Source organism: Zingiber officinale, unplaced genomic scaffold (genome assembly GCF_018446385.1).
Source record: "Zingiber officinale cultivar Zhangliang unplaced genomic scaffold, Zo_v1.1 ctg167, whole genome shotgun sequence".
Lineage (NCBI taxonomy): Eukaryota > Viridiplantae > Streptophyta > Magnoliopsida > Zingiberales > Zingiberaceae > Zingiber > Zingiber officinale.
The window spans coordinates 201,461-213,729 of NW_024589857.1; the positions used below are offsets into that span (position 1 = coordinate 201,461).

General features: G+C 39.2%; 1 protein-coding gene across 3 annotated transcripts; it reads right to left on the reverse strand.

Annotated features, from left to right (window-relative positions):
* Positions 1 to 1,689: 1,689 nt before the first annotated feature.
* LOC122036495 lies at positions 1,690 to 4,706 on the reverse strand. Of its 3 annotated transcripts, none has more exons than XM_042595829.1 (7): positions 4,190 to 4,706; positions 3,785 to 3,855; positions 3,402 to 3,664; positions 3,042 to 3,110; positions 2,846 to 2,904; positions 2,619 to 2,720; positions 1,690 to 2,170 (listed from the first exon to the last, which is right to left on the reverse strand). In XM_042595829.1, the coding sequence occupies exons 1-7, from the start codon at positions 4,425 to 4,427 to the stop codon at positions 2,064 to 2,066; spliced, it is 909 nt and encodes a 302-aa protein (XP_042451763.1). In that variant the 5' UTR covers positions 4,428 to 4,706; the 3' UTR covers positions 1,690 to 2,063. The 3 variants fall into 3 exon arrangements, with proteins under 3 accessions (XP_042451763.1, XP_042451762.1, XP_042451764.1); XM_042595828.1 differs by having other exon boundaries at positions 4,157 to 4,706; XM_042595830.1 differs by having other exon boundaries at positions 2,619 to 2,763; positions 4,157 to 4,706.
* Positions 4,707 to 12,269: the final 7,563 nt, after the last annotated feature.

The window sequence follows — 12,269 nt, forward strand, 5'->3', positions numbered from 1 at the left end:
GTATGAGATCATGAAATTGCATAAGAATGCATACTTGGAAAGACAACAAGGCGTTTATCGCAACTATTCGGAGTTTTCTCTAATCCCATTCGTATGCCTACCCTAGACAACCTAATTAGCTAAGCTAACAATCACAACAAAAAAATACATGACATTTTGATACACTAACTCAAACTTAAACCACATGCAATATCACTGAAAGTCTCATTTTCCTTTTTCTCTTTGTTGGACAGGGAGAATAGAACCATGTGTGCATGATGACTCTTACCAGAATGACAGAATCTTCCAAGTTGTTACTCTCTCCGGTGCTGCATCACTTGTGTATTATGACTCTGCATACTCTGGAGAAGTATCCGATCCATTTACAAGGGCCGAGCCAATGGGCTACCCGGTTCGTCGCATCGGCCCAGCCCATCCCTATACGGTAAATTCATTTATCTCTTTTTCAGTATACTCCTCGGAGTTTCAAAATCATCAAAAAAAGGAACCAAAATCCATGTTCAACTCATTTGAAGTCAACCACATAATATCCTCCCTCCGGTTCCCGGCAAATCTACTTGCTGAACCGCGTACGCGGGTTTTGATATATCCAAATCAAGGCCCGATTGAGTCGGCTGTTACGAGATATATATTACTACAATTATTGAAGAATGGTCAATTATCATTTTTTTTTTTAATTTATCTGTTCACAAATAATCATAGGATACCGTATAAAATCGTCGGATAGCATATTCCACTTTTTACTATGATATTATCCAAATCAAGAGTGAATTAGTCCACGTAATTTACTTTCTTCCGGAAGAGGGGTCTCACATGTTATCCAAATTAAATACTCAATTTTTATAATATCTAAATCATTTATTAGATATCATATTCTCGAATACCCTTTCTCTCTCTATAATTCTATCAGTCAATTTTTTCCGAAATGAGAAGATTCATTTTCCCAATTTAAATTAAAAATATATTTCTAAATTTTTACCTTACTAATTTAAAATTTTATTATTCTCAATTAGTATATACTACTGAATTCAAATAAAAGGTATAGGAGTATATTAATTTTAATTAAAGTAATTTAAAATTATTTATGTCAATCAGTAGTTCAAACAAAATTAATAGAGTTGCACTATTTTAAAATTTATAGTTTTTTAAATCAGAAGAGTTTTAGAAAATCATTATAATGTTGATTAGCATGTATGTATCATTGTAGCCTCAGACGGTAATCAAACAAATTTTATCAAATTTAAAAATTATTTTCAATTTACATAATCAAAATTAAATAATTTTGTAAAAGAAGAATATTTCAGGAATATAATATTTTAAATATTATAAAAGTTAAATAAGTGGCTTGGATAATACCAAAATTTACGTAAAATGCTATTTTTTTTCATTATTTCTAAAGAGAGAAGAATATATTTTCTATAAATGCAAATTAAAACGACAAAAATTGATATATCAACATCATATCAATAATATTCTCGACCAAGTCCCAGGAATAATAAAACACTTATAAGAACAATTAGAAGGATCAAAATTCCAATTCCAATAGCTCTAAATAGGTATAAATTGTAGTCGGGATTTATAATTTATCTGATAGATGGACAAGAAGAATAGACTATCTATCTGACAAAACATAAACACCGGAATTATATATATATATAAAAAATCCTGCATCCTTTTTTCCCCTGTGGAATCGGCACAGGTAACCAGAGTTCTAAGAACTGAGAAATTTGTTAAACTTCTCTGAAAAGTAAAGAAGCTTCCCAGAAATGAAGAACACACGGTCATGTCACTCCCGATTTTCCCAACACGTTCACAGGAAAATCAGAAGAAACACCAGCAAAGGCATAAAGTGCGACACATATCACCTGAGGCCCCATCTCAGGTAGGAACACTGAACTGACAATATGCTGGAAATTGCAAAACTAACAAATTTTCTCTTGCTGAAGGTTTCAAAACATCGGGTGCATTTTATCTACAGCTACATAGCACTTGTCGAGTGATCTGCATACAAAAAACTGGGTAGCAAAACATCACTTCCATAAAGTAGATACCTTGTTAGCTGGCTAGGGTTTCAGCTTGTTCGTCGACCTTTTTGATAACTTGTCGCCGTGCAATGTGATCTTCCAACAATCAGCTTGAAAAATGAAGACAGAACCCACTTTGGGAACAACTGCAATGCAAAATACACCAGTTGATAAATTGTGTCCTGGATTTTTTTTCCCATCTTAGCATTTTCCATACTAATTAGAATTTTTTTGTATTGATTTTTAAGAACTCAATGCTCATGCCTAGCCACGAAGTATAGAAGACCATGCCATAATCTAAAGAAAAAGAATATATATTCTATATGCAAACTGTTTATTTCAATATTAAATGTATTCTTAATCCACAATGTCTGGAAAAGTCAGTATGAAGTGAAACAATGAAACAAAACCAGGTGCACCACTGATTCATGTTTTTTCAACTAAATCAAGATGCAAAGAAATTGTGTGATGAAGATCATGCTAATGTATTTTGACTGGTTGAATGTGTTACATAGAACATTCCTAAATAACAAGGAACTGATGTGCAAAAAAAACATCTTTTTACACACAACTAAAGTCGAAGTTATATTATACCTCGGAACCGGTTTTCTTTTGTAATTATTCCAAAGGTCTCAGAAGTCTCTCGAATCATAATACCACTTTCGCCTTTGTAGGCACTTGTTTTGCATTCGACAACTAGAATAACACATTAAGAAAGTATCATCCACAAGTAGATAAACTACAGTAAAATCAAAAGCATGAAGTTAGCATGATATTGATAGGCAGTCACAGACGACAGAGTTATGTCCAAAAATACTAACCCAAAAGGAAAGCACCATGCAAGTCTGCATTGAGAAGGCACTCATTCAATTGTTTTTTCCTGAAATTCATCATAAAAATAAATTTTCATAAAATTTAAATGATCAAATTATTACAAGATGTTATATAGGAAACATGCAAAAGTGCCTGCCCACTTAAACCACAAAGTTTCTTGCTTGAGGGTAGAATAAAACGTACCCCACTTCTTTCATAAGCTCGACAATGTATCCTTTCCACATTTCATGCATTGGTGTGAAGAGATCAAATCTGCAACCAGATCAGTAAGTTTTTATTTTAAAAAAACATTGTAGAAAATAATTTATGCAACTCTGCAACAATTTGGCACATCTAGTTCATTAACTGTGATTTTGTTAGTAAGAAATAACAAAATCAGGAATCACAGTAGCAAGCATCTACCAAATCTAACTATACTTGAACATAAAGAGATGGAGTGTAAGCTCATTAACTGTGATTTTATTAATAGAAATAATGAATCAGGAATCACAATAATATCTCGCAGAAATAATGACTAGAATATGAAAACCATTATACTCTTACTTGTGGAACTCTCTTGGTAGGTTGAATGATCCACACTTCCTGTGTTGTCTATTGGACATGTGGTTCCTTGACCGTTTTGAGTGGCTCATTAAAGCCTTCAGGCGAGCATCTTTCAAACTATCATCCTTTGAGATTAATTGATCAAGATAGATCAAATTGTCGATTTTCAAGCTTTTTCCATGCCTTGTGTACTTATTGGCCTCATCACCCTTTGCAACAATATCATTCACAATTTTGCTTACAGTATCCCTTGCATTCGGAGCCTTCATCAAGATTAAAAAAAAACACCTATATGATCAAACCAAAAAATAAAACCTTGTTCTACAATAATGCTAAAAGCAAAATTGGAATATTGTTAAACTAGACTATACTAGAAGAACTACCTTTAGATCATTAAGTTGTAGCAAATTGGCATCAACAATCCCAGAAATCTCTGAATAAACAGGGTGAACATCTGTAAATATGAACAAAATGCTAGGTTACAATCTGGCAAGCCAATAATGCAGGTTATCTTTTACCTATGCTCCTATATCCTCTCTCCATCTCTATATCTCCTCCTCTTGATTCACCCTAGTCTTCCTCTACAACCATTAATGGTTTCTAATCCCAGGACTCAAAACCAAAACGACAGTTGCTCCAATCGCAGGATAAGATATGGCATTCATAAGCGGGGCAACAAGAAAGATCAATGGGAGGACCTGAGACGAAAAATCCTTAATGAATGAAAAAAAAGGCGACAAAGGCTAGAAATGGACCTTTTCTAGATGAAGAAGAGGCAGAAGCCTTGCCTCGTGTTCTCCGCTCAGATCCACCGTCAACCTCTGAGCTCGGCACAAGCTTCGCATTCCTTTTCTCTTCCTTCCTCTGCTCAACTCCGCCTACACTCTCCGACTCCTTTATTCGCTTCGACTTTACGCTCTCCTGGCGACGCTCTGCCTCGAAGGCGAACCTCTTTTCGAGAGCTTCGAGGGCGCGTCTCTTCCGATCGGAAGCAACCGGCGTGACACAGTCGGACGTCGATGCCATCAGGGCCAAGGCGGCGGAGGTGGTAGTCGGAACTGGGACGAGGAAATACGGCCGGTTGGCTTCGATGACTGAGGTTGGCGTAGAGGGCGGAAGGAAGAAGGAGGAAAGGGGAAGGGCCTCCGGCTGGTTAGGAGGAGGAGGACTGGCGGTTAGGTCGCCGGAAAAGAGGAGATCGCGGAGGGCAGCGCAGCGGCGGTGCCGGCAGTAATGTAAATAAACCCTAATTTGCTAACCCAGCCATGACGACTGGTTCGGTCCGATTGAATGCACAATTTAATTCGACGGGAAAGTATTAAGAGCTACATCTGATTAAGTATTTTTTATTTTTATTGTTTCAAAAAAACAATTTTTTATTTTTTATTTTTGGAAAAAAAATTGGATGGGTAAGGTGGTAAAAGACCATATGAATTTTCCAAGTAATCATATTTAATTCTCAGGATATATTTAATCATTCATACCAATTTCTCTATTCAAAATATATAATTTAGAATAAAAAAATTATTTTATTAAATTTGGATATCCATTTTTCAATACATCATATATTAATTTCCATATTTCTTCTCTCTCCTCTATAATATTTAGGGAATAAAATCTATTCCCTAAATTTAGATAAGTACTGTTCATAAATGCATAATTTAGAGAATTGATATGATAATTGATGTAAAGATTTTTTAGCTATCCTATCCAAAATTTAAGGTAAAATTTTTGAATAGGTATTTGATGTGGATGCTCTTATGATGATTTAATTATCGGTGAAGCTGGGCTTGTGATCAAATCGCTAGTTGATGCGGAGATGAGTAAGGATCCATTGGTAAAATCTTGACATGGATAAATTTTTTAGATCGTAAAGTACGATTTAGAAGATAGATCATTTTATTTGATCGAACTTCATAAATCCTACTTGTAATATAGGTAGGGTAGGATCCCACTAATAAGCGACTGCTGATCCAACGACCAAGGATAGGGGTAGGAATCTAGAGGATCTCGTCCTAATCTTGACCTAATTAATAGGGAATTTATGTGGCCAAAGTTAACACAGGGACCATGTGACCTGTTTTAGGTCTGGATTAACATAGCTTTCAAGTGGCATATCAATCATTTTCGACTGATCGAGCTAAGTCAATTGAACTAAATTTCTGATTTCCTGAGTCACCAACTCAGTGACTTCCCAACTTGCAATGAGCTGCTAATCTTTGAATGTCTAGAGCACGGTTATTAACATTAGAGGATATAAGATAAATCACAGATATCTCTATCTATTAGTACATATAGTTAAGATAAAAAATCCCAATACCATCACTCTTTATGTCTGTCGTTATTTCATGATGGTAAAAATTTTAAATCAAAATACCCAATATTAATCTGGCTGTAAGTGGACAGAATATGGGTTGGATGTAGAAAAAATATATAAAAAATTCATGGCAGCCATAAAATATAAAAAAAATAATAATAATAAAATTTGAATATTTTTTTAATAAAAATTGATAATGTTTGGGTAATAATTTTGTAGTTGCAAGTGCCCTTTCTTACTAAATTAAAATGGCACAAAAATTAAAAGGACATTACACATTTAATAAATACCTCTAAATAGCTATAGAGTGATTGGTATATACCATTTCTGTTAGGATCCTTTGTACGGCTAGAGAGGGGGGTGTGAATAGCCGACCCCAATTCGTTCTCGATTCTTTCTACAATGTCGAGTTAGCGCAGCGGAAATAAAACAATAGAAGCGACAAAGAAAGAAATCAAACCTCAAACTCGATGGATGTAACGAGGTTCGGAGATTAGGGCTCCTACTCCTCGGCGTGTCCGTAAGGTGGACGAGTCCGGTCAATCCGTCGGTGGATGAGTCCCCGGAGAACCGGCTAATATAAACTCCTTATGGGTGGAGAAACCTCGCCACACTCTTTTGCAACAGCAAACAAAGGAGTACAACAATGGAGAAAACAAACAAGAACAATAGAAATTGTAATACACTTGCTTGCCTCTTGTTGTCGACTGGAACCTTGATGAAGCAGCAGCTTCTCGCATCCAAGACTAGCAAGAAAACTCACGAAGCTTGACCCAACGAGCTCAACAAAGCTCAGGGAAGAAGAAGCAAAAGCTTGAGGAAGAGTAGAGGAAGAAGAAGAAGAAGCCAGAAGCCCTCGGCCTTTATACTGCGAAGAAGCAGTGAAGAAACTGCCGTTGCATCGCAGCTAGAACAATCGATGCGGAACCGATCGGCCTAAGCGTGAAGCTTTTTGTCACCGATCGGTCCCGACCGATCGGTGTCGCGATCAAGCCACGATCGGTCGTGGACGATCAGAACCTCTGATCGGTCCATGGCCGATCGGTCTTCTCCTCTCGCCATCGATCTCTTCGATCGGTCTGCCGTCGGGCCATCAAATGGATCGGTCGGCCGATCACGGTTTCTTCTCGCAGGTTGCGTTGCCTCGATCGGTCTCGGGCCGATCGATTCTGTCGATGAGCCATCTAATTACGATCGGTCACCGGGCCGATCGAGCAACGATATCACCGGATCGGTCACGGACCGATCCAACTCCTGTTTAGAGTGCCTCTCTAACCTAGTTCGGAGAACGAGCTACCGAGCCCTCTCCGACTCCATATGCCAAGCTTCACTCACTTGGACTTCTCAACACGGATGTCCGATCACCCTTGATCCATCTGGATTTTCCTTGCCGGCTTCACTCACGGGACTTTCACCTGCCTGACTTCACCTTGCCTAACATCCCGTTAGGACTTTCTCATTCACCTAGCTTCACTCACTAGGATTTTCACCGCCTGGCTTCACTTTCCAATCTGTGGCTTCACTCACGGGACTTTCATCTAGCTTCACTCTCACTAGGGACTAGCTTCACTCACGGGACTTCCCAACCGCCTAACATCCCAGTTAGGACTTTCCAACGCCTAGCTTCACTCACGGGACTTTCCAATGCCTAACATCCAGTTAGGACTTTCCAGCTTCCTCACCGGGACTTCTCCGTGCCAAGTCTTCATACTTGGACTTTTCCGTGCCAAGTCTCCATACTTGGACTTTTCCCGTGCCAAGCTCCTGCTTGGACTTTTCCATGCAAGTCTCCATACTTGGACTTTTCCGTGCCAAGCTCCTGCTTGGACTTTTCGATGCCAAGTCTCCATACTTGGACTTTTCGCGTGCAAGCTCCTGCTTGGACTTTTCGATGCCAAGTCTCCATACTTGGACTTTTCGATGCAAGCTCCCTGCTTGGACTTTTCCGTGCCAAGTCTCCATACTTGGACTTTTTCCGAATCAGTCAACCTTGACCTACGGTTGCACCAATAATCTCCCAAACATCTATTCTTGTCCCATATCAAGAATAGAACTCTCTCACGAGTGTCGAACATCAACATGCAACACAACTAGGTCAACCTTGACCTAAGGTTGCAACAATCTTCCCAAGTCAAACATCAAAATACAACTCGAGTCAAGTCAACTCGAGTCGGGTCAACCAGTCGACCTTGACCTAAGGTTGCACCAACAATCTCCCCTTTTGATGTTTGACAAAACCATAATCAAGTTAGGTTAACTTGATAACCTAACTTAGGTTTTCAACCATCTTCAATGTCGATGTTCTTTCCTTGAACATTCTCTAGACATTCTCCCTTAGGTTAACACGATAACCTAACTTGGGTTCTCTAATAATTCTCCCCTTTTGACACACATCAAAAAGTATTCCAATGTTCTTCCTCGAACATTCCTTGACAATCTTCCCCTAGCTTAGGTTAAACCGATAACCTAACTTGGGTTCTCCAATAATTCTCCAATGAACACTCTCCCCTTTTTGACACACATCAAAAAGAATAAGGAGGGTATCAAGGTCAAGAGTTTCTTCCTAATGAAAGTCCCATACCTTTCATTGAAACTCTTATTTTCCCCTTGATACTAAGCTCAACAGTCCACTTAGTGATAATCCCATATCACTAATCCTCAAGGAGTAAAAACTCCCCCTAAAAGTCAACTCCCCTTGACTAATAGTTAAAACTCCCCCTAAAGGCCAACTCCCCCTTGACCATTGCACCAACAATGTCTTGGAGAGTTTCAAACCTTTATAAATCTAAAAACCAACTTTCAGCCGAAATTTCAGACATGCAGTCGAATTTCAGCACATTGGCACACTATCAGACCTCACTGGATCGGTCACCAGACCGATACACTCTGGATCGGTCCAGTGACCGATCCAGCCCTCCCTGGATCGGTCCAGCGACCGATCCAGACACTGATCAGGGATTTCTGATTTTTCCTCTCCCGAAATTCAGAAACCCCTAATAAATTCCAGAAAATTCGAAAAATTGTGAAATTTTGAGGATACATTCCTCATATCATACACTATCATGGAAAAATAATTTTCTATGAAAATAGTTTCCATTTTCAAATCTTGATACAAAGTTCAAAAACTTTGAAATAGTTCAAGTTTTAACTCAACTTTGTATCACAAAGTTCAATGATGAATGCTATCACTAGGAAAGCTTCATCAAGGTTTTTCAAATCAATTTTAAAATGCTTTTAAAACCATTTGAATTTAGGACCATAATCTTAGGGCTAGATGTACATGACTTGTACACAAGCTTTCCCTATAATCCTCAATTTCTTGAATTAGGGTCATCTAGGTACAAGAATTATGCACCTTGATCCTAACTCATGATCCTAATATCTCACACACATCTAAAGTGTATCAAACCACATTCAAGTCAATTTGATGTGAGATATGGGTTAAGGTCAACTTAGGCTAAGTTCTCATGCATTTTCTAAACATCAATTTGATCTCAATATCAAAATGTGTTTTTCCTTAAATCAATTACATTGATTATAATGCAAGAGATGATGACATGTCATAAATGATATCATAAGTAAAAACATGTGCCAATGTCATGATGTCATGGCATAAAGCTTGAAAACTTAAATAAAGCATGACATATAATAACCTAAGCATTATCATGACATTTCAAATGATCATAAATTAAATATGGTGTCATGACATGGCAAATGGCAAACAACCATGGTAAGTTAACACAAATAAAATACCTAGATTACCTATCTAAGTATCCTTAATCACTTAGCTAACTTAAATTCTAATCCTAGATTGCCCAAAGTGCTCCAAGAAAATGTCAAAACCCAAGTTGGCATTTCTTGATCTCTTGTTTGATTTATACCATTTAAAATTCTACAAGAGTAGCACTTCTAAGTTAAGGCCCGGATTGCCTTGATTACCTAAGAGAATATCAAAATCCCAATTTGATATTTCTCTAGGTTTTTCCAAATTGTGTCAATTTAAAGTAAGATTAATATATTCTCACTTTGGCACAACTTACTCTTCCAAGGAGTGAATGACAAAGATTATTCCATTTCATTTTCAAAGGTTCCCAAACACCTTGAAAATGTTCCTTGAGTGTCAATTTCCTCAAAGTTGGGTTAACTACCCTTCTTATTGGAGTTGACACTCTCTAACCCATCTATGGGGTAGAGAAGATGCTCCTAGGAACCCAATACCTATTAGAGCTCATTGGGTTCACTAAATATTCACTAGGGATAACTTCCCTAGCAACCCTCCTAATGACCCTCTTAGGCTTTAAAGCCTTGGTCATTTGGGTCTCATCAAGGTCAACTATAGGGGTGACTCCCCTTGTGACCTTGGTAATGGTCTTCCTAGCCTTAGGTTTTGTTCCATAATCGAATGGAACATTATGATAGGTGGGCTTGACCATTTGGGACTTAGGTTTGTGACCCAAACCCTTTTTGTCCTTGGACATTGGTTTTTGACCCTTAAACCCTAGAGATGACTTCTCCAAGTTTTTAAGAGCCTTTTCCAAAGTATCAAGTCTTGACCTCAAGACTTGATTCTCCTTCTCTAATACCTCAATTTTTGATTTGTCATTCTTCTTTGAGGCATTCCTAGGCATGTGTCTAGTTGATTTGGGGTTTCTACCTAGGTTTTCCTTAACCTTAGAAGTGTTAATCCTAGGGTTAGCATTCCTAGTAGTATCCCTATCTAGGTTGACATGTTTAGCACCTAAGCACATGTATTGATTTCTAGTGTTAACATGCTTATCATTATTGACTAATGCAATAAAATTACTAGCATGTATCCTACTAGACTTGCACGAATGAGCTTTAAAAGATACCTTAGGGTTTGCCTTAGCTCCCCCTATCGATGTGCCCGGTCTCTTGCCCTTGTGAGGTTGCCTCCCCCTCGGACAATGACTCCGATAATGTCCCCTTCGCTTGCATTGGAAGCATACCACGTGCTCCTTGCCTTTGCGTGTCGGGACTCCGGCTCCCTTGACTTTTGGTGCCGGTGGAGTCTTCCTAACCCTCCTTGGACACTTACTCTTGTAGTGCCCAAACTCCCTACACTCAAAGCATATTATATGTAACTTATTTGAAATTACGATGCTTGAGTTACCTAGGGTTGAGGATGGATGAAGGTTCTTTTCCTCATCCCTTCCGGAGGTAGATGCTTCTTCTTGCTCCGATCTTGAAGAAGAGCTCTCCTCCTCTTCTTCCTTGGATGTTGAGTAGCCCTCAACTCCCAATTCTCTATCTCCATGAAGTGAGCTACTTGATGACTCACTTGTCTCCTCTTCATGACTTGAAGTGGAGTTCTTCTCATGAAGTTTGGCCAAGTTGTTCCACAACTCCTTGGCACTATTGTATCCTTCTACCCTACACAAAACATCATTAGGTAAAGAAAATTCAATGATTTTCGTTACCTCATCATTGATGGTTGATTTGTGGATTTGCTCCTTCGTCCACTCCTTCTTCTTGATAGGTTTTCCTTCCTCGTCCATCGGAGGGGAAAAACCTTCTTGTACACAAAACCAATTTAACATATTAGTCCTAAGAAAGTACATCATCCTTACCTTCCAATATGTGAAGTTGTCGTGAGACTCGTAGAAGGGTTGAATCGTGACATCTTCTCCATAGAGATCCATTCTCTAGCTTTGCTCCCACGGGTGTTGATCCGATGAAGAGCGAACCTTCGCTCTGATACCACTTGTTAGGATCCTTTGTACGGCTAGAGAGGGGGGTGTGAATAGCCGACCCCAATTCGTTCTCGATTCTTTCTACAATGTCGAGTTAGCGCAGCGGAAATAAAACAATAGAAGCGACAAAGAAAGAAATCAAACCTCAAACTCGATGGATGTAACGAGGTTCGGAGATTAGGGCTCCTACTCCTCGGCGTGTCCGTAAGGTGGACGAGTCCGGTCAATCCGTCGGTGGATGAGTCCCCGGAGAACCGGCTAATATAAACTCCTTATGGGTGGAGAAACCTCGCCACACTCTTTTGCAACAGCAAACAAAGGAGTACAACAATGGAAAACAAACAAGAACAATAGAAATTGTAATACACTTGCTTGCCTCTTGTTGTCGTTGGAACCTTGATGAAGCGGCTTCTGGATCCGGCTAGAACACCGGCGAAACTCACGCGAGCTTGACCCAACGAGCTCAACAAAGCTCAAGAAGAAAAAGCTTCTACACTTCGAAAGAAGAAGAAGAAGAAGTGAAGCCCTCGACCCCTTTATACTGCGAAGAAAGCAGTGAAGAAACTGGCCGTTGCATCGCAACTGAATCGATCGTGCAGGCCGATCGGCCTAAGCGCGAAGCTTCATTTGTCACTGATCGGTCCCGGACCGATCGGTGTCGCGATCAAGCCACGATCGATGCGTGGACGATCGAGGAACCTCTGATCGGTCCATAGGCCGTCGGTCTTCTCCTCTCGCCATCGATCTCTTCACGATCGGTGCCGGCCGTCGGCCATCAAATGGATCGGTCGGACCGATCCACGGTTTCTTCTCGCAGGTTGCGTTGCCTCTGATCGGTCT

Coding starts and splice junctions, on each gene's coding strand:
- LOC122036495 (XM_042595828.1), bottom strand. CDS start 4,427: ATGGCATCGACGTCCGACTGTGTCACGCCGGTTGCTTCCGATCGGAAG. Junction 3,111..3,401: donor CTACCAAGAGAGTTCCACAA/GTAAGAGTATAA, acceptor ATCTGGTTGCAG/ATTTGATCTCTTCACACCAA. Junction 2,171..2,618: donor AAAAGAAAACCGGTTCCGAG/GTATAATATAAC, acceptor TTTGCATTGCAG/TTGTTCCCAAAGTGGGTTCT.